Source organism: Melozone crissalis, unplaced genomic scaffold, assembly GCF_028551555.1.
Source record: "Melozone crissalis strain CALT ecotype California unplaced genomic scaffold, PUWL_Pcris_2 ptg000013l_1, whole genome shotgun sequence".
Lineage (NCBI taxonomy): Eukaryota > Metazoa > Chordata > Aves > Passeriformes > Passerellidae > Melozone > Melozone crissalis.
The window spans coordinates 62,259,549-62,280,503 of record NW_026535791.1 but is presented as its reverse complement, the minus strand read 5'-3'; the positions used below and the strand labels follow the sequence as shown (position 1 = coordinate 62,280,503).

Sequence of the window (20,955 nt, the reverse complement as noted above, 5' to 3'; positions counted from 1 at the left end):
GGAAACAAGTCCAGTGTGTCAGCATCCTTCCTTTGCTTTCTGCTCCCTCTCCTCATCATGTAGGAGAGAGCCAAAAGCAAGTACCAGGTCAGGCTTTACACTTCAAAATGCAATTTCTACAAAAAGCTGAAACTCGAGTTTCTTATGTAGACTACCTCATTCCTTGGAATGTTTTGGGTAATGTTCTATAAAAAACTGACCACATGCAACCAAGGAAATATTAGTTTCATCACAGGTTTCTATCTTTAAGTAAAATCTCCTCTGCAATTACTATGAAACAGACACAACTTGAAATAATTTAAAAAACAGTGTGAAGTTACAGGTGGGGGCAGAAGAGAAATGACTGAATTTTAGTAGATGTGACTTGCAAATGACTGAATTTTAGTAGATGTGACTTGCAATTACTATAAAACACACACAACTTGAAATAATTTAAGAAACAGTATGAAGTTACAGGTGGGGGCAGAAGAGAAATGACTGAATTTTAGTAGATGTGATTCGCAACCAGTGTTTCAGTCAAACCATTGCCCTGGTTTCACCACAGCTGTATTGCTTGAATAAGCAGCTGCCTTCTCTGCAGCAGTGCCTGCAAGGAGCTGCTCTGGAGGCCACAGGTGTCACACCCTCACTGTGCCCTGCCAGGATCCTCTGGCCAGGCCCCAGCAAGCCCAGTTTGGGATCAGGGGAGCCCCATCAGCCCCCTCCTCCTCCTGCCCCTGGCAGAGGGGGCTCTGGGGGGCTCTGAGGGCAGCACTGCCCAGCTGAGCACGGGGAGAGCCTTCACAGCTGCCCCTGATCCAAGGCAAGGGCAGCAGCCCATGGACAGCAGGAGCCAGGGCCCCATGGGGGCCTGATGCCACCCCTGTGTGAGGAACAGCCCTGGCAGCTCAGCCCTGGCAGCTCAGCCCTGGCACACAGGTCTGGAACTCACTGCAACAGGCAAGGCAAGAACTTCAACTGCTCACAAGTGGGGCTCTATGGAGTTTATTGCTCAAAGCACTTTATAATCCTTCAGTGAGATGTGCCGTGAAGTGCAAAGTACTATTGTAAAGTCAAACTAAGATTCTTTTTCTCTTTTTAAAATACCTAGGAATTTCTCAGCATTTCCCTAATAAATCAGTTCTTTATAAAAATAAATACTGGGAGGACAAAAGGGACAGTTCCCCCACAATTTTAGTAAACAAATTTCATTTTTCCATGCTAAAATCTCTATTATCTTTCCAAAAAATATCAAAACACTTAAGAGAAATTGAGGGTGCATCAGAGCTGCTTACAACTCATCTTCTTTATTGCCACAGCTAATGTATCACCAGAGCTTCTAAATTTCACAGGTTTTTCTGAAAGGCCATAGTATCAGAAACAGCATTTGGCAAAGACTTTGTGAAGAACAGTTTTCTAATAGTAAGGAATGACCCTTATGATAAATGTAAGGGAAAAATACTTGGATTTTTTTCATCTTTGATATTTTTTAACTTAAATCAGGTACTGGCCACATTTTGTCCCTCCCATTTCTACTGTATTTCCAGTTTCATGTACTTAGACCAATAACATGTTCCAAAGGCTGGTGTACAACATCTTTATATACACTACAAATTCAGATTACCAGACTGCAGTCAGACATTGAATGTATAAATAACTTTGCAAACTATTTACAGGTTTTAAACTAATCAGGTTTCAAACAACCAACACTCTTAAGGCAAATTCATTTGTATGACTGGCTGTCTGGCCTCTCAGCATTTCTCTCCCCTCCCCACTTCCCCTAAAATGATAAGCAAATAGGAACTTGAATTACCCCCTGCCCCTGTATTGACAGAATTTCTTGTATGAAGAGATGATCTAACTACTTAGGAGCTTTCCTCAAAACAAGGAAAAATGCATAGAAATGCATTTCTGTGTCAAGAAAATCATTAAGGTGCATACCAAGGAGTGGAAGTCCTACCGTCTTATAACAACACAACTTTTGTATGCACATGACAAATGGCTTTGGGAATTTGGAGAAAGCATCAGTTTAAAGCTGCACAACCCTTTTTAGAACTATGCATTTATAAACTCACTAGAGATAAGATCTGAAGAGCTCAAAGGGATTTTCTCTTAGGGGTGACACTGTGCAATACAAATGCTGCATGAAGCACACGTTGAACTATGTCAGAATTTTTCTCTTACACCACATTGCTGTGCAAGATACTATTCACCACTCAGGGGTTCTGCACACCTTGCCAATCCTTACATTGGAACAAGAATTGGCCACTTCAAATAGTATCTTTTTGTTACAACATTGTGTTCCTAAGTGCAATCACAGTGCAATCCCTTTTGTCAATGCACGACTGAAGCAACCAAGCATATTCTGGTGAAGTACACAGGATTCACATACCAACGTGCTCAGTGCCTTCCTGCAAGTCCCAACCATCACTTTGTTCTTAGTATTTTTCAATGCCCTGATCAGGTCTTGGTTTGGAAGTAATTAGCTACTGTGGTTTGAAGGATTTTGGAACAAAGCAGAGACTTTATACTGAATGCAGAGGTCATCTCCAACAGAGACAAAAGGTGGCAAATTATCGATTGGCTTTGTATTTAGAAGCATCCCTTGGTTCACTGCTGGGATTGCTCCAGTCATCTGCTTCAGGGGTGGTCTTGTAGTGCCGCCAGGCTGACTTATTAAAAACAGGAAGTCTTTCAAATGATTCACTTGAAAGGGCCTGTGGAAAAACAAAAGCAAGGTCAGGCATCCCTGGAGATACAGAGCAAGGTGATACTCTGGGAGTTCTGCAGTTACAACTTCTGCACTCAACAAGTGTCACAGTGTTACATGTCACAGCATGACTTTGAAAATACTTGAGCTGTGACTACCAGCTCCAGTTATACTCAAAGTCCCAGTCAAAGTTAAAAGAAAGTAATAGCATTGAAAAATACTTCCCTTCTTTCCAGGGACTGGTGTCTACACAGATGGCAAGAAATAGACTTTTGGTCAGAAACATTTTAGTGAGATTTGTCACTGCCATAAAGCAGACAGCCACTCCAACACTTCCCCTCTGCCAGCACACTGACCTGCTCAGTGCCCTGGGCCACCTTTTTCCTCTGAGAAAGGCCAGCCAGTTTTCCTACACACACACATGCAGAGGATCAAACTCATCAGAAGCACAGGAGTCCACAACTCACTTGCTATATACAGCAGGGCACAGTGACAGTGCAAAGCCAACAACCTCCACACCTACACACTCTGTTCTTTTTAACTCCCTGATGGAATTCAGCAGTGTCAACCTTTAGCCCCTGAGCAGCCTGGGCTGTCTCAAAAAATGCCAACAGGATCAATACAGTCTATTGCATCAAGAACTGCATAGAATAGAACACATTTACTACTCAGGAGCTGGCCAATAGCCTTGTCATTTCTATTGTGACAAAACTTAGAATCAAAAAGCATTAACTAAAATTATCTCTTATCACAGTTCTTGGAAGATTCACTACTTATGACAGATTAACAAAATGCAACAATCCAACACAGGGACTGAAAAAAAGCCAAACTAACAAGTGTTAGTGCTAGATTACTATATATAATCTTGGGGTTTAGGATTTTATGTAACTGATTTAGGTAAAAGTGTCAAAGATAGCAAAAAGAAATTTGAAAACAAGCTGAAGAGTGAAGAGAACCTGCTACAAACAACCTGCACTGCATTACTAGTTTAAAAAAGGGTGAAATTCATACCTTCAAATAAATAACAGCATCTGTACCCACGCCCTCCATTGAGTAGAGTTTAAGGTCACCTTGAAAGTACCTTGCATACAGACGGGAAATTGGCAATCCATAGCCAAACCCAGCCTGCAAAAACAAGAGAACAAAAGTCAAAACATGATGAAAAGTTCAAAAAAATGCAACAGATCTCTGCAATAATTTACAAAAGAGAGGATACCTAAATACTAGATTTGTATCAAATTCTTTTTGAAGCTTTCCTTTATTTCTCAGCTTATACTCTATATGGACATATTCAGCCTTTTGAGCAAACTCTTTTTCCTGTGCATTAATTTTTGGTACAAAAAGGGCTGAGTCCTTTGCTAGAAGCCCCTTGTCCATCTGTCTTGTTCCTGAGAGGCAGGCAGGTACCAGACATGCTGCCAGCAACCAGCAAAGCAAACCAGTGCTCTGCACAGCCTCCTCACTGTGAGGACCATTGCTGACCATTGCATTCTTTCTTTGGAAAACATCAGAGTTCTGACAGCAGATTGTTTCTCCCCCAAGCCTGTAATTGTTCTCTCAAATGTCTCCAGACTTAGGAGACTACACAAGAAAGCCAGAGACAACTCCTGTCTACCTCCTCTGGGTCACACTATTAAATGACTGCTGATGCCCCAGTGCCACAGAGATCAGCAGAGTCCTGCAGACGAACACACAGACTGACAGAAGGCAAATTATCCTCTCTGTTTAACAAAGATCAGGATTCCACAGCACTGAGTGATCTCCTGAGAACTGAGATGCAGTACAATCCACATAATTTTCAAAGCATAATGGACTTGATGGGTGAAAAGTTTAGATTTTAAATTGACAAAACCAATATTCGTAACCATGCCTGCAAGATCAATCACATGGCACCTCTTCCAACCCTCCCTTGTCAGAAAAGCTCTAAGAAAACCCTCCAAGTCTCTCTCACTGGAGCCAGGGAGTAAGATTTTGCACAACACAACTTTCAGATGACTGGCTGTGTGCTGAGAAACCACAGTGGCTGGTTATGCATCCAAATCTCATCTGAATTTTTCAGGACTATCCAGTGCAATAAAGAAACTATTCCAAGCATTTGGGAAAAAATCCCCCAACATATAAAAGGCAAGGTAGTATGGGTGGACTATGAGAAAAAATAAACACTTGAAGCTTTCAGAAAACCAATAAATTCATTCCACAATAATATTTCTACAAAAGCAACCTGATAGAAAGTGATAAACATACTCTGAATTTTATAAACAAAGGCCTAAAATTATACCAAAAAAAGAATGCTAAGGAGAAGGATTTGCAAGCATTATGTACAGCTAATATGTGGTATCACTTTATAAGATGTCCCTTGAGGGAAAAGTGAACATTAAAGAACTTGTACTACAGTGTCCATCACAAATTCTCTTGCTGTCATCTACTACAATATCTTTAGGTCACTTTGCCCTTGTTTTTACAGAATTCTAAATTTAATATTAAATTGGTTTACAGTTGCTCACTTAGTTCTTCTGGACAAAATGCCAAATATGCCCTTTTCCCACTGCCTGTCATAGCCATTAGTGTCCCTTAACAGAGTTAAAACAGTTGTTTAGCTGCACTTTTCCCAACATCATGTTTTAAATTTCTCAAAGAGAAATTTCATCTCCCACTAGAGACACATGCATCACTTTCAAACATCTGGCCTTGAAACTTCAGAGATTTCTTTCTTAACCTCTAAAAAATTTATTTGGCTGCCTTAGAAAGAACTAAAAAAAAAAATAAAAGCTGATTCCTCCTCTGGAGACTGGACAATAAATATATTACAGAAGTCATAAAGCACAGCAGCCAAAAGGCAACTTTTGGACAGTCCATACCCCAAAGATCAGCTCAAGTAAAGAGCAGTATCAAACAATACTGAAAACATTTTATACTTGCCTCACTCCAGAACTTTCCCCTCCTTAAAAGCCAATTCTGTTTGTCTCCTGTTCCTTTATGCTCTGTGCTAGCCCACATCACTATTTCACACAGCCCTCTCACACATCTCCTGTCAGCTCTGTGTGCTCTGCCTTCAGGGTGCTGTCCAAACAAGGTAACTTCAAGAATTTGAGATAAGAGACCCCAGATGGGTACCTTGTTAAATCCTGGCCTTGCCAAGGGTCTACTGTGCAAGAGAATTAACAAGAGGTGTTCACTACATAGATCTGTGCTTGACCTAGGGGACAGAACAGTCTGTGATGGCACATCTGCCTTGAGAAAGGAAAACTCCTTAGAGCAAATTTATCATTAAATGTTATGGTATGCATTAAACAAAATGCAAGTTATTACATTTCTGTGTTACTAGCATTGACAGATTTTAATTAAAACTAATTTAAGCCACATTTCTCCTACTATAAACAAATGCTGTCAGACAGAGTACCATTAAATTCCCTAAGAAAACCCACTATCCATGGGTAGTAGACCATGTGTTTAATCTGTACTCTGTGCAGTGCAGATGAACCTCAAACCCACTAGAATCTGAAGGCTGCCATGGTAACAAGGTTTCTCAGCAGGATTTAAACAACATTTGCAATGACAGGGAGCAAAAAATTTTCCCCAATCAAGAGAAGGATAACTCTCTTCCAACTGCCCAATTCCATGAATGTTTCATAAACTAGACAGGGGATCATATAACAACGGGAAAAATGTTAGAACAGAAAAATATGTCTGTTTACATTTTACCCCAGCTTAGCTTAGAGTATTACCTAAGTCAAAGACGACACATTTCCAGCCTTCTGCAGCACTATAATTCTTTAGTGGTTTGGTCTTTGTCACTAAAGAGACTCCTTCTGCATGGACATCAAAGAGGATTTATGTGGAACCTTTCTGAAGGTTCTGAAGGATTTTTATTTCCAGGTTGACATACAAAGCACTGCATAATTGTTTTTATAACTGGATCTGGGCCATAATATATAACATGTCAAACTTCACTGCTAAGTCCTTGTTCCTGTTAGTGGCAAGAATTGGCACAGACTCAGGGTTTATGACTTTTTTCTTTCTGCACATACATAGAAATAACAGAGCTGAACAGCTTTTCTCAACTCTCAGTCTTGTGCAGGCACTGGTCAGACTCACAGGCAAAAGCTGCCAGACTCATAAGAGAGGGGGATCCTCTGTAAGTTTGACTACAGTGGCACAGACTGGGAAAGGAAAATAAAACCTGAAAATGGGATACAGAAGAATAGCAAAGATAAATGCCACAGAATCAAAGTAAGCAGTTTTGAAGATGAGGAAGTAAATATAGCAATGCATTGCTAAAGATGGACTGAAAAAAAGGAAAAAAGAATTGTGTCAGGTGTAAGATGAACACATTTTACAATCAGAGCTACAAAGGAAGAGACAGTTTAATAGTGAATACAACTGGTAATCAAGGTGTAAGTTTATCCTGAGAATGAGTTTCAGGAAATCCTTGCAGACTGATAGGGTAAATTGCTGATCAAAAGTGAGACAGAACAAAGGCAGATTATGCATCAAGAGAGATTCTACCATTTGTGACAAAGAAAAAAGCTTATATTTGAATTAAGGCCTGTTGCCTCTCACCACATTCAAGATTTTCTATGAAAAAGCAGAAGTTTGAAACATGAGACTGAGATGTGCTGCAGAGGTAGGAGCTGTGAAGGATCAGTACCAAGTCAGTGCAGACACAGGATTGGGTTTCACATCTCCCACAGAGCAAAGGGACAAACCCATGCAATGCACTGCCATGCCACAATGGGGTACCCACTGTGGATCAAGGCAGCACCATAAACACCTTCTGCTCATAAGCTCAGAGGAACTTTATTACCTCTGAGTCACTCTGAAGTGATTTTACCCTGAGTTTACTGTTAAATATTTTATGTCCAAAATAGTCACACGGACAAGAGGGAACAGCCCCAGGCTGTGCCAGGGATGTTCAGGTTGGACATCAGGAAGAATTTCTTCACTGAAGGGATTGTCAAGAATTGAAACTGGCTGGCCAGGGGGGTACTGGAGTGAGTCACCATCCCTGGAAGCATTCAGGAAACAACTGGACATGGCACTTGGTGCTGGGCCTAAATTCACATGGTGGTGCTTGGTCAAAGGTTGGGCTTGATCCTGGGAGGTCACTTCCATTCTTAATGATCTTAATGATCATTCTTAATGATTCCATACCCTGCCCCATTATCCATCTGAAAGCACTTGAAGCACAGAAAAATCAGCAGGGGAGAAAAAACCCAACTAATCAGGAACATGCTAGATGAGAATGTTCCTAAGCGGGGAAAGGTAATTTCTTAGAGAATCAACTTCTCAACAGGCTTAGAGAAAAAGGATTGCATCAGCAGCCACAGACATCAGAAGAGGCAAAACACAGCACCTGTATTAATCCACTTACTGAAACCAGTCAAGTGGAACAGTAGCTTTACAATTTTTATCACAATAAGCCAATATGGAATTTAATAAAACAATTTAGAAATAGTATTTTAATATTTTTTTTAAAAACATGCTTGCTAGAAGAATCTACACATTCACCAGTGAAATAATTTCCCTGCCTGAAAGAAACTATGGGGAAGTATTTTTTTATTTGAAATATGGCCCTGATGCATCTGAGAAAGGAGTATCACAGAAGATATTTCCAATTAAATAGGAATATACCAAATATGTTCATACCATATGCAGTATTTTGAATTTTTTTAATGTGTTTAAGTCCATAACGTCAACAAAAATGATTTTCAAGCTTCAGTATAAGCTTGTGCATTGCCAGAAGGTGCTTCTCAAGTGCTGAGCAGTGTGGGCCAGCTTTTTAATCCATTTATGATAGGAAACTTAGATTAAGAGTAATTTATACATCAAAGAGGAAGTCATTAGGTCATTCACCTGCTCAGTAATATAGCACTAATGATCCTGCCCATTAACCTGTGAAAATACTGTGCTTGTGCAGATTTTTAAAGCTTGTTTCCAAGAATGTAATATCAAGACAAAACAAAGTAATTTTCTATTCCATAGACTAAGTGATGATAACAGAATTCATTTTCTCCTGTTCTACCTGGAAAGATTTGCTAATGATAAAGCATTTCCTCAACGGAAAACCTGATCCAGCAGATTGCAGTGAAGGGCAATCAGAGTATTGTAAAGGGACATTTAAATACATATTGCTGTACTGTAAAATCAAAGTATTGCAAAGGGACATTTAAATACATATTGCAATTGCTTACCAAAGGCACAGCCCTCGAGGGCTCCAGACTGGGCCTGGGTGCTGTTGAGTACATGTAGTTAAACAATCTGTCTATTTTTCTTAGAGGTACACCTCCACCTTTGTCACTTATCTGAGGAATGAAAATTGAAGAGTTTTAAACATTAGGTTCTGAAAAAAATCCACAAAACACCAAGAAAGCATTATCTAAATTACTTTAGGAATTAACTAGAGGAGCAGTTAGGGACTTTGGGGCTGCCTGGTTTGGAGAAAAGTAGGCTGGGAGTGACCTTGCCATGGTCTACAGCCTCCTGAGGAGGGGAACTGGCAGGGAGGTGCTGATCCCATCTCCCTGGATCCAGTGATGGGACACGTGGGAACAGTTCAAAGTTGCAATCAGGGGAGGTTTAGAGTGGACATCAGGAAGCATTTCTGCATGGGGAGGGCAGTGAAAGAGCAGAACGGCTTTCCTGGAGAGATGGTCAATGGCCCAGGTCTGTCAGTGACCACGATGCACTTGGACACTGCCCCTAACAAATGTGCTTTGGCTATTGGCCAGCCCTGAAGTGGTCAGGCAGTTGGACAAGATGCTCCTTGTAGGTCCTTCCCAACTGAAAACATTCTGTTCTCATGAACATGAAGCAGGTGATACAATAATGAATTTGCTTTTTCAAATTAAAAGTCATTCTACTCTAAACCTAGCAGGTTTGCAATGTGTATTGTTTTTAGGCATTTACCTTAATAGACAGATCTTCTTTCCCCAAAGTGACTAAGGTTTTGATCGATGGATAGGCTTCTTTCTTACCTTCATGCAATTCCACTGTGGCTCTCATTGAATTCTGAAGATAAAGGAAAACACAGTCTCTTTGATTCTAACTTTAACATATAAGGTTTTTCTGACAAATTAGAACTTGAATTTATTGTGTAGCACCTACTCTGTCCTACAGCTGTGTACAAGATAGAAAAGCCTGTGTTTAACACAAATTCAATGAACTGCCCAGTTAAATTTTTACATTACAACTTATTATACATACCTTTCATTTATTGGATATAGTCAGAAAAAAGAAAGCAAGACTGTTTTTTGGTCCTGTGTGAAATCAAGTAAATATATCCACAGGATGAGAACATCCTTCACCTCCATCATCACCACACCAATGGTGACATTCACCACAGAAGGCCAGTTTTGATTTTCTCAGCCTGGGTCATGTGCAAGTTACCATCTGTCAATCTGACTTCATGTTAAGAGTTTGCAGTGCCAGTCTCAGTTCTTACAGCTACAATTTACTGGCTTCAGCCTGTTTCACAACTTGGACCAAAAACATACTCATGTGTACTGTACAAATTCTCATCTGTTCTGCTCCAAAACTAATGTTACAAATTACAAAATGGGAGAAGACTTCAATGAACATAGTTGACAAATTTCAGAAATCAAACCCCAAAAAAACAGTACTTTGAAAAAGTTTCTCTCTGGCCAAATACAAGTTTTCCTCTCAATTTCTGGTGTTCAGCTGCACCACCTGGAGACCTCCTCTCTTCTTTCAAATGATATAGCAGCTCTCACATGTTCCACTTGCACTCTTGTTCCAATTATTCAGAAAACATAAAACCAGAACAAAGCATGTCACCTACACTATTCAAAGATACAGGGCCTGTTTTCACAATAAATACATTGATCCTAACCTCAAATAGGCTGGGATCACTGATCCTAGTCCTCAAATATTCAATAAAGAAGCAAGCTCATAAAAACTGCAATGTTATGAATATTCCATCACTGCAAACCCAGGCTGTCATGAGTGTTCTAAGTTAATCAAAAAAACTACAAAAGCACAACAGGAGAAGTGGGAAAACAGGCAGGTTTTAGGTACACAGGGTCATAAGACAGGGGCTTAAGTCTGGCTTTTAAACAACTGAAGAATGTTGGAAACTTAAGAATAAGCTTAAGAAAGGAAAATTGAAATAATATTTAAGAGTAGTAACTGAAAGGAATCACAATTTCAATAGTAATAAGGTCACAAAATTCCCCCAAATAACAGCAAGTGCAACCTACCTTGAATAATTCAAATAACATATGAAACAAATGAGAAGGTACATAGACTACTTGAATAGGCTTGTTTGGAGCTTTAGCTAAAAAAAAAAGAGAAATAAAAACATCAAATAATTTTTCTTCAGGACAGTATTTTGTAGCATTGCTGTTTACCAGAAAAACACAAATATGTAAGCACAGACAAGTATGTAAGCATGTTCTATTTCTCCCAGGGCAAAATTAGTTCCATGAAGTAAAACCATAAATTTTAGTCACTGCTATCACCTGAAAGAACACATTATAATTATGATCTTCAAATCCATCCAGTCAGCAGACCTTGTATATATACAAAACTTCACTAAGCAATGGCTGGTTTCCTACAACAATGTACACTAACCAAGAAAACATTCCTACTTAAGTGGGAAACTTTCACATGCTCACATACTATTTAAGCACAATATTTGTTGCACAGAAAGATTCTTAAAGTAAAGAAAAACCCACTGTTTAAATATTCTAAAATCAACTCCATATTTTCCCTTCATTAAAACACACAAAATAAAAGTATTCACAAAAATTTGCAATTATACTTCAAACAATATTTCAGCTTCCATATTCCAAACCATCACTGAACTGTCTGTGCACTGCTGTCCCACTGTGAGTGTTCCAGCAGAGGGGCATGGCTTGGCACAGGTCTGAGCACCAGAGTGCTCACTGATTGATTGGGCAGGAAATAATACAGCTGCATTTAATACATTCCACTTTTGGGGCTGAAGATGAAGTCATCCCTGAACATTCAAGCATCTACTGGCATTAAATTATGCAGTTACAGAGAGTCAGACTGAGCAGCAGTTCAGACTGAAGGGAAGTCTCAAACTGTCTGCTTCATAAATTCCAGGAAGATTTAAATACGCACAAAGAACTTGACTGGAGTCAACTTCATTCCTTTTGGCACTGAGGGCTGGTAACAATCCCAGTCATTATTTTAAGAAACATGGTAATGAAAACTCCTAGGAAAAGGAGAAGACCAAAACAATGCTCTGCAAGGCAACTTGGTATTTTATTCTGTTATTTTTGTCTGTCCATACTCCCATTCCCTTATGCTTCACTGAAACCAAGGCAAACTGACTCACACTTGTCTGAGGCACAGAGATAGAAAATGAGTCATTGTTGCTCTGGCAAGGTAATTTGCAAAGCTGCTTTCCTCATATTGATAAGAAGCTGATTTAAAGGAAACATGTAATTCTTTATTCACTTTTTTTTTTTTTTTAGCTCCAGCAGCCTGCTTTCTCTACTGCTGGATCTTTTTACTTATGCCTTCAGATGAATTTTGCATTGATTGATTCCTCTGCTGCAACACTCAGTACTTTTATCCGTAGAATCACTCAGTTTAAAAGGGGAAGGTTGGGTCCTTTGTTTTAGGGAGAGATGGGTGGCAATGCATCATTGCTGACAGCATCACCTTGGGCAGAGAAATATTTCTACACTGCTCAGTAGTACTGTGAGCAATACACATTCCAAGTATCACACTCTCCCACTGAGTGTTACCTATTTCTGAGACTTTTGCAATTATTCTGCTGAAGTTTGGAACCATCTCAGTCTTATGTTTGGCTGCTGTCCAAAATCTGGGAGAGGATCACTCAGGAATTTTTTTTTAAATAAAAACCAAATAAGCTCCCTTTTGTCAATAAAATAATGAACAAAAAGCAGTCAATATGCTGACCCAGCCTGTCTCATCAGTTTGGTGTCATCCAATTATCATCTCTGCAATCAATTTTAAACAGATTTCCAAGTGAGAGGTTTATGATAGGATTTAAAGCACAGACTACCTAATAAAATTCCCAATTTTGCCATCTTACACAGAAGGGCTCACTACTGTGTTGAGAGTGCCAGGGGAATTCATGGGCTCCTAAGTACATTTCAGAATAAAACAAGTTTCAGCTCTGCTAGAATATCAGAAGGCAGGCATGTTTCCCTCTCAGTTATGAGGAGTCTTGGTTTATTTTCTTTAAAGTGGTAGTGAATTTAGCAGATAGAGCTCTGCTTTCAGCACAAAGAAGTGCACATCATGATGATAAACTACAGTTCAGGTGCCCAAATAGACACATTAGAACAAAAGTAACTGCATAGCTCAAATTATAACTTACAATTAAATAACAAAACTAAGAACCACAGATACCAGAAATGCATTTTCTTACACACATCAGTTAAATTAATTTCATAATTACCATTGAATTCTTCAACTTCCAGATCAGGTGCCACTGTATAGTACTGTTCACATAACATCTTAGCTGTTTCATAAGCATCTACAAAACAACAGAACAAACACTGATTTATCAAAATCTAGTGACCAGCAGTGTCCATCCTCCCTGTGAAGGACCACAAACAGAACACTCACTTTGAGCACCAGTTTGCAAGGATGAAGCTGAAATCTAATCCCTTTTTCTCTCTACACTCATAGCCCAGTTGTCAGGAAAGGGAAAACTCTATCTAAAGCTCTACAAAGAAGAGCACAGTACTGGAGAGAAGCTATTTTTCTTCTTTGTTTAGGGCTTAAAACCAGAAGGATGTAATCTTAGGCTGACCATAAAATCGACTTACTTTTTATTTCCTAATCACAGTTTAATACTTGTTCTTTCCATCTAAAATAAAAAAAGGATGAGATTACAGCCACAAATTCAGATTCTCCAAACAAAATACTATTTACAGTACTTAATTTTCAAGGTCTCTTGGAGGAAAAGTTGGAGAAGATTCTTCATTTCTTCCCACTGAACCAAAAATGACAACCCCATAGCCAAGTCAGGCTTTATGTATTGTTGAAACACAGGCAGAAAGTGTAAGTTACCCTTTGTCCCTAGGGGTGCCCCCTAAGGTTCACTACCAGGCAATATTGTTTAACTTATTCATCAGTGACTTGCAGGAAGGGGCAGGGGCCTCCTCAGTGAGCTCCCGGCAGACCCAGAGCTGGCAGGAGTGGCCAGTACCCCCAGAGCTGGGCAGCCCTTCAGAAGGGCCCTGACAGGCTGGAGAGATGGGCAGAGGAATGGTCTGGGATTCAGACAAGGCAAATGCAGGGCCCTGCACTGGGGAAGGACCAGCCCAGGCAGCAGCACAGGCTGGGGGTGCCCTGCTGGAAAGCAGCTCCGCAGAGAAGGGCCTGGGGTCCCATGGACAATGAGCTGTCCATGAGCAGCAGTGCCCTGGGGCCGAGAGGGCCAATGGATCCTGGGGTGCATTAGGGACAGCAGGGCCAGCAGGGCAGGGAGGGGATCCTGCCCCTCCACCCAGCCCAGTGAGGCCTGTCTGGAGGGCTGGGTCCAGCTCTGGGCTCCTCAGCACAAGACAGACAGAGATTTCTGGAGCAGGTCCAGTGAAGGGAAACAAGGATGAAGAGACTGAACATCTCTCTTATGAGGAAAGTCTGAGGGAGCTGGGCCTGCTTAGCCTTGAGAAGAGACAACTGAGGGAAGCCCATCACTGTTTAAAAGTTTCTGCAGGGGAGGTGCCAAGAGGATGGAGCCCTTTGGAGGCTCTTTTCTGTGATGCTGAGCAATAGCACCAGAGGCAGAAATTGATGCACAGGAAGTTCCACCTGAACATGAGGAAGAATTTCCTCCTTCTGCAGGGAACAAGCACTGGCACAGATTGCCCATAGAGAGTTTGGAATCTCCTTCACTGGAGATGTTCAAGAACCACCTGGGTACAATCCTGCGCCTTGTGCTCTCGGATGGCCCTGCTTGAGCAGGGAGGAAGGTTGGACCACAGGATTTGCTGTGCTCCCTTCCAACCTGACCCATTCTGTAATTCTGTATTTGAAAGATTTCTCATTGTTTTCTTAGCAAATCTGGGTCAAACACTTAAGTGCAGTCTAACATTTCATCTTCCTCTAAAAGCCAGCTCTCTGGCAGAGTCCTATGACTGGAAGAGACTGTGAAGTTCAAAGCATGCTTCATGGTGTGGGTGGAGATTAAGTAGCAATAGCAGTGAGAGATCTAAATCTAAAATCCTGTCTACTGGCATGAAATGAATGGCTCCAGAAAAAACCCTGAATTCACTGTCAGCTCAAAAGTCTCACTGCAGGACAGTCAGCAAGACAGAGCCACCTCAGGCAGCACAGACACAGCACTTGGTGCAGCCGCTTGAAGCGAGATGTGGTTGTTTAAATCATTTCTACATTGTCTGAAGGGCACACAGGGCTTATAACTGCAACATACAGTACCAAAAGCAACATTTTAACTGATATACTGCTCAGAATGCTGCCTGTGAACCAGGACATCTGGGGGCTAGCACAGCATACAGAACACAAATTAATCCTTCCACCAATTCTACACAGAAAAGGCCTCAATCACCTGGACAGGACTATACAGCCCCTGTCTTTAAGGCCATTTTGCTTCTCTGAAAGGCAACACTGGACACTGGTCAGTGCTGTGGATGATCTATTTCAGCTACTTGTTTGAAAACTGGACTTAGCACCTTCTGACACTGTGCACTCCCCTGTCAAAGGCAGCAACTGTGAATCTGATGATCCAAATTGATTCAAATATTGCTAATAGAAGGCAAAGCTAAATAAACAACATGGCTATAACATATAAAGTGCTGAGGCCAAAGTGGAATAAGGTCAATCAAAAGAAAAAAACTGATGAAAAAGGCCATCTTAGGAGCTAAGAAGGGGTAGAAAAAAGCTGTAAGAGCTGTAAAAAGCATTACAAAGTGAGCTATCATGCAGGTCAGACTTTGAGATAAGAAAGGTTTCCCTCTCACTTCACCAAAGGCTGAGAGAAAGTGAAGGGGAAAAAACACATTCTGCCCCTCTTTGCAGCTGCACAAACAGCAGCAAAGGACAGACCCTGGAACTCTCTCCTACAGCAGGACCTGCATTTGCAAACAGACACACCCAGAGTGTGAACCCTCCATGGAGATGTTCCTGAAGCAGGAGGCATTGCCTCATGTGTACCTGAATGCAGGTAAACACTGACAACTCAGAGCAAACAGGAGCTGCACTGTGACTGTGCCAGCTCAGGTACAGCCATCACATCCATGTCCTCTGCAGGAGACAGAACAGGCTGTGTGTGACCAGGTGACAGAGCAATGTGGAGTTTCACTGGCATATCTGCACACCTGAGGACATTTTACTAAAAGGCCTAACTAAACAAAATTGAAATTTCACTTACTCTTAGTTTTCTGTAATACCAGCATGTGATACAAAAGCAGTACATGGGAACCTGCTTCTAAGTATTACAGGAAGAAAACATCTAAAGTTTAACAAAACATTTAGACACTTCATCTGATATTTCAAAGCACAGATTAAAGCTATTAAAAATCAAATAGTGTTCTTAGTTCTGTTAACAAACCAAAAGCTTCTCTTCTCTCAATAATGAAGACATTAGAAAGTCTCAATAAGCCCAGGGGTTTATTGTGAGCAGAACTTTCATTTAATAAAATAAGAAAAGAAGAAATGGATTTAAATCACCTTCAGTTTCTTTTATCTCAACAAAATATTTCTGAATATTTTAAGTTAGGGGATTTCAGTAACAAAAATATTAACTCCATCTTACCTTTAACCACCTCTGCCACATCACAATTAGGATCAATACTTCCAATATGCTTGGGATGAGCAGGATTAATATCTCCACCAAACAGAAGTGCTAAAACAAAAAAGAAATGGTAGTAAATTATTTATTACCCTTGATGCATGCTAGAAAGTTGGAATCTGATGGCATCTGGGATTTACTGGATATTGCATCATTTTGTAAAAAGATACTCCAGCAAATTGCCAGAATCCTCACTTAAGAAGACAACTTGTCTAACTGCTCATCTTCCCTCCCTTTTTTTTATTTTCAGTTTTTACAGTCAAGACTAGTTAAAACAGAATTCATGATGTGGGAGGGTTAAGGTGAAAACCTGCATTTCAAAGCAGATTATAAAAAATTAGATAAAATTAAAATGCAAACCACTCCATTCATACTGTTATGTCAGGACAGAAGCACTCACAACAATGAAAACATTACAGTACAAAGGGCTGTGGAACTGTAAGGCATCATCCGAAGCCTTTTACACTCACCTAAGCTGCAATTTCACAGCTGGCACAGAGGTCTCCCTCACTCCACTCCCTGGATCTCAGCAGTATGATCCCCACTCCCTCTCTGTACAAGGGTCTGACACTCACCAGACCCTTCACCAAGAGTTTAAAGAAAACTCCCAAAGAAGTAGAAAGGTTTTGTACTTTATTTCAGGAGTGATGTTCTGCCATTTTAGCAAGTTAGTGAGCTCTGACATGAAGCAGGTGCAGCATGAGGTGAGCAGAAGTCTAGCTCTGAAAGCTTTTCCTACCCTGGGCACAGCAAGCTCAACCCAGGCTCTGTGTCCTGCAGAACAGTTCTGGAGGAAACAAACAGTCTGCCAGGAATGTGGGAACAGAAATGCAAACCATGCAAAAACCTGGATTTGCATTCTGCTTTCCAATTATCTTTTTCTTCAGTGCTTCAAGATGAGTATTTGCCATCACAGACAGAGCACTAACACTGCTAACACACAGACATTATACAAGGTTAACTAAACTTCAAGCAGCTACAAGCAGTTCTAAGCTCCAACCAGTTAAAGAGGAGGATCCACAGGAAAAGCTAGTTCAGTTCAATGAATCAAGTTTAATATTTTGGGATTACTGCAAATTACAGTAGCACTCAGCCCAAGAATTATATTAAGACAATGTTTGTACTCTATTGCTAGAATTCTTCTTTGAAAACCTTTTAACTTGGTTTTATGTCTGTCACTTCTCTGCCCAGGTGCAAGTAAAGAAAAAGCTGTACATTTCTCTCATTTTCTATGCTTTGCCACATCCAAGTTATCTCTACACACACAGCAAGGCATTTGTTAGTCACATGAAAGGTTACTGGAAAGACACACAACTTGTAGTAAAACACCTCATACTCCAGCCTCTGCATTGTCTGCAGCATACAACAATTTCTAAGAGCTCAGAAAAGCAAAACACTGAGCAGAGAATGAAGCTCTAGAGCTAAAAAGCACAAGACACACTAAAGCAGATCAGAAGACTGTCCTTAACTTTACACAGATCACTTTCTGCATGGTTGCACATGCTGGTTAATAGGAGCTGTGCAAGTAACTCCCTTCACTCTGTAATATGAATATAAAAAAGTGAGTTTATTAGTAACAATAAATGAAACAGAATCTGATGACAAAGGATGACTAATTCCAGCATTTATCCATAAATAATAAACAGGAAGTAAGGGAAGACAAGATATAATTTAAAACTCCAGTTAGAAATACTCAACCCTCTTTAGAAGGCAAGAAAGTCTAGATAACTTGCCGGAAAAAACAGATGTATAGCACCTAGCCTATTCAAAATTTAGGGCATCTTTGCATTTCATTATGAAATAAATGAGCTCTACAAACTATGTTGAAAGCTTTGTGAGCAGAAGATACAGCCACTCTACTGCTCCCTAAAAATACTTTATGGATCACTTCACAAGCCATCTCAGCCAGTGAGACTAAAAAGCAACAGCCACACTTACAAAGACTGACAGCTCCAAAAGAAAGCACACTGGTGTTTTGGAATAATTTCTGATCATTGTACCAAATCAACCAGCTGCCAGTAGCTCTTTTGCCCCAATTAGCACAGAACAGTCATGAGTAAGGAAAAAAAAAATACAAAACAAAACTTCATCTTCAGGTTTACAAGCAATAACTGAGTTTCCAAGGAAGAGAAAAGCAATTACTTACTGTGCTGGTTAATAAGCATACGGAAAGAGATGCGGTTGGTGTAGAATCTATCTAGGAAATACTGGATGTTACTGCTAACAAATGGATCAAAGCCATACTTTTCCTTGTACTCAATCACCCCTTGTGCCATGGTTGGAACCACGTCATTGTGTCTGTTCCTGACTTTAATTAAAACATCTAAAAAGCTGGAGGAAACAAAATTAGAAATAGATTGTTAGAAATATAATTAAACTCAACAACAGCATAACCATATTATCTGTTTACTATGCCTCCCAGTCAGTAACAAATATCAGAGGGAAAATACAAAAATATAGTACCTAAACAAGCCTATTTATAAAGAAATATTTGCTCACCCTCTCACTCACAAGACCTGTGAAGCATTTAGAGCCCCAAATAAGTTATTTCTCCCACAAATATTCATTGAAATTAAATTAATCTCTCTTGAACATTGATGGATAGCAAAAGATTCTCTTTCACCACAATCACATGCACTACCATAACTCCCATCCCCTGCAACTCCTAACAGTAGCTGAGAGACTCGAAAGGAAACTCAGAGGAAAAAACCTGACCATCCTTTATTATTTCCTTTGAAAAATTTGTGTTTTCTTCCCAACACCTCAACCCATGCAGTGAATTTTGAATGCATTTCCTTCACCTTCCATCTCGTGGGCTAAGTTAGAATCTCAGGACAGGTAATTGTGTGAGTCCTGTTCAGTTTGCTCTGCCACCACTGGATGGCAGAGCGAATACAACGGAGCTCTCGTCCGGAGCCCGGCAGCTTTTAGAGAACACCCCCATCGCTTTTAACAAGCGTTTCCTTTGACACAGCTCGGAGGATTTCTGTTTCTCCTGCCGAGGCTGCTCAACACCTGTGATCTTCACTGTGCTCATCCTTTTTTCCCCATATGCAAACCCCTACATACTTGAAATATCAATTATTAATAGCTTTCTAAAGAGGACACATGAAAAAGCAGTACTAGTTAATTCTGCTACATTGTCCAATATTAAATTAATGTTAACACCACAGTGTTTATATAATGCTGTTATAGAAAGTACAAATGGTGAAATGCAGCTTTCCAAAGAAAGCAGAGCTGAAACACTTCTTAAACTATGCCTGCATCTGCAACTCTACAGAGAGTAGAGCTTTCAAAAAAAAAATCAATAGAACATTCTTTGTAGATTTATAACAAATACTGAAAATGAATGTATTTTATTTTTATCAAAAGTAGACCATACACCTGCTAATGAAAGAATCACAGAAATCATTGAAAGGTCATCTAGTCCAATCCCCCTGCAAATGAGCAAGGGAAAGAACAAAGACCACAAAAAGTAAAAAAGACCAGTTATTGGTCACCACATATAAGTAAGATCTTTTCTTCCTTTTCAGCACCACTTAGTCAAGACAGTAATTTTTTAATACCATTTTTAACAAGTGATACACTTTTAAGGTAATTTCTCCCACCCTACACTGCCACCTGCAAAGGAATGCAGGATCCCTTTTCACTAGTTTTTTCCTGATCCTAAGTCTAGCTAGCAGTTTTTGCCTGTGTGTTAACAAATAGTTCAGCACTCTTTCAACACTACTCTGTTGCATAAAAAAGGGGAAGTTTTATCTGCCTAATTCCCCATTCTAAATACCATCACAGTACAGAATGACTGTTCTCTTACTTACCAGTCTTGCTGACTGGGCAGTTTAGAGCATTGAATGCTTAAAAGGTTTATAGACTTTATGTGTTTATTGAGTCCTGGCTCTGTGGGATGGGTTACCTCTGAGAGGGGATGTCAGAGCCTGGTGCCTGCTGTACTTGCGCTGCTTCTCTGTTTCTGAGCAGCAAGGCCCTAGCAAAGGGCAGAGCTGGAGGCAATGTTTACAGTCACATCTGAAACACAACTGACAACACTCTCTCCTGACTGTTGTTTGCTCTGCTATTTGTTTTTAAATACCTCCACTATCCAAAATATATACCTGATGCCAAGAGGGCAAATTGTTCACTGATATCCCACTACAAAAGTGCTTCAATGCACACAGCATGCCAAAGGGCAAAGGGCTTAGGTTTATCTGCTGCAGACCAGCAAAATCATAGCTGAAGCTTAGTCAGCATAAAACAAAATTTATAAAAAAGGAATGCCTGATTATTGCACTGATATGAGAGTTCCTGTTCCATCTTCCAAGATAAATGAGTTCACTCATGTTTCTACTAAGCAGATGTTTTTAAAGGAGCAAATACAAGAGGAATACAGGCAAATCTCAAAGTGGCAGAGCAGAAATCAGAATATACCTCCTTAACCTTAACACTCATTCCTTACAGTCCCTCTACCTGCTACACCCCCAAAGGCCAC

At 40.2% G+C, this 20,955-nt stretch overlaps 1 protein-coding gene across 1 annotated transcript in view; it reads right to left on the bottom strand.

Moving 5' to 3' along the window:
• Nucleotides 1-1,562: 1,562 nt before the first annotated feature.
• The window catches only part of PDK3 (pyruvate dehydrogenase kinase 3), a 50,777-nt gene continuing 31,384 nt past the window's right edge, over nt 1,563-20,955 (bottom strand). Inside the window, exons 4-11 of the mRNA XM_054272239.1 lie at nt 18,616-18,800; nt 16,434-16,523; nt 13,107-13,184; nt 10,906-10,982; nt 9,596-9,697; nt 8,881-8,991; nt 3,701-3,814; nt 1,563-2,696 (exon numbers count right to left, since the gene is read on the bottom strand). Of these exons, the coding sequence (XP_054128214.1) occupies nt 2,553-2,696; nt 3,701-3,814; nt 8,881-8,991; nt 9,596-9,697; nt 10,906-10,982; nt 13,107-13,184; nt 16,434-16,523; nt 18,616-18,800 (901 nt within the window). The 3' untranslated portion in view covers nt 1,563-2,552. The remainder of the gene's footprint in view (nt 2,697-3,700; nt 3,815-8,880; nt 8,992-9,595; nt 9,698-10,905; nt 10,983-13,106; nt 13,185-16,433; nt 16,524-18,615; nt 18,801-20,955) is intronic.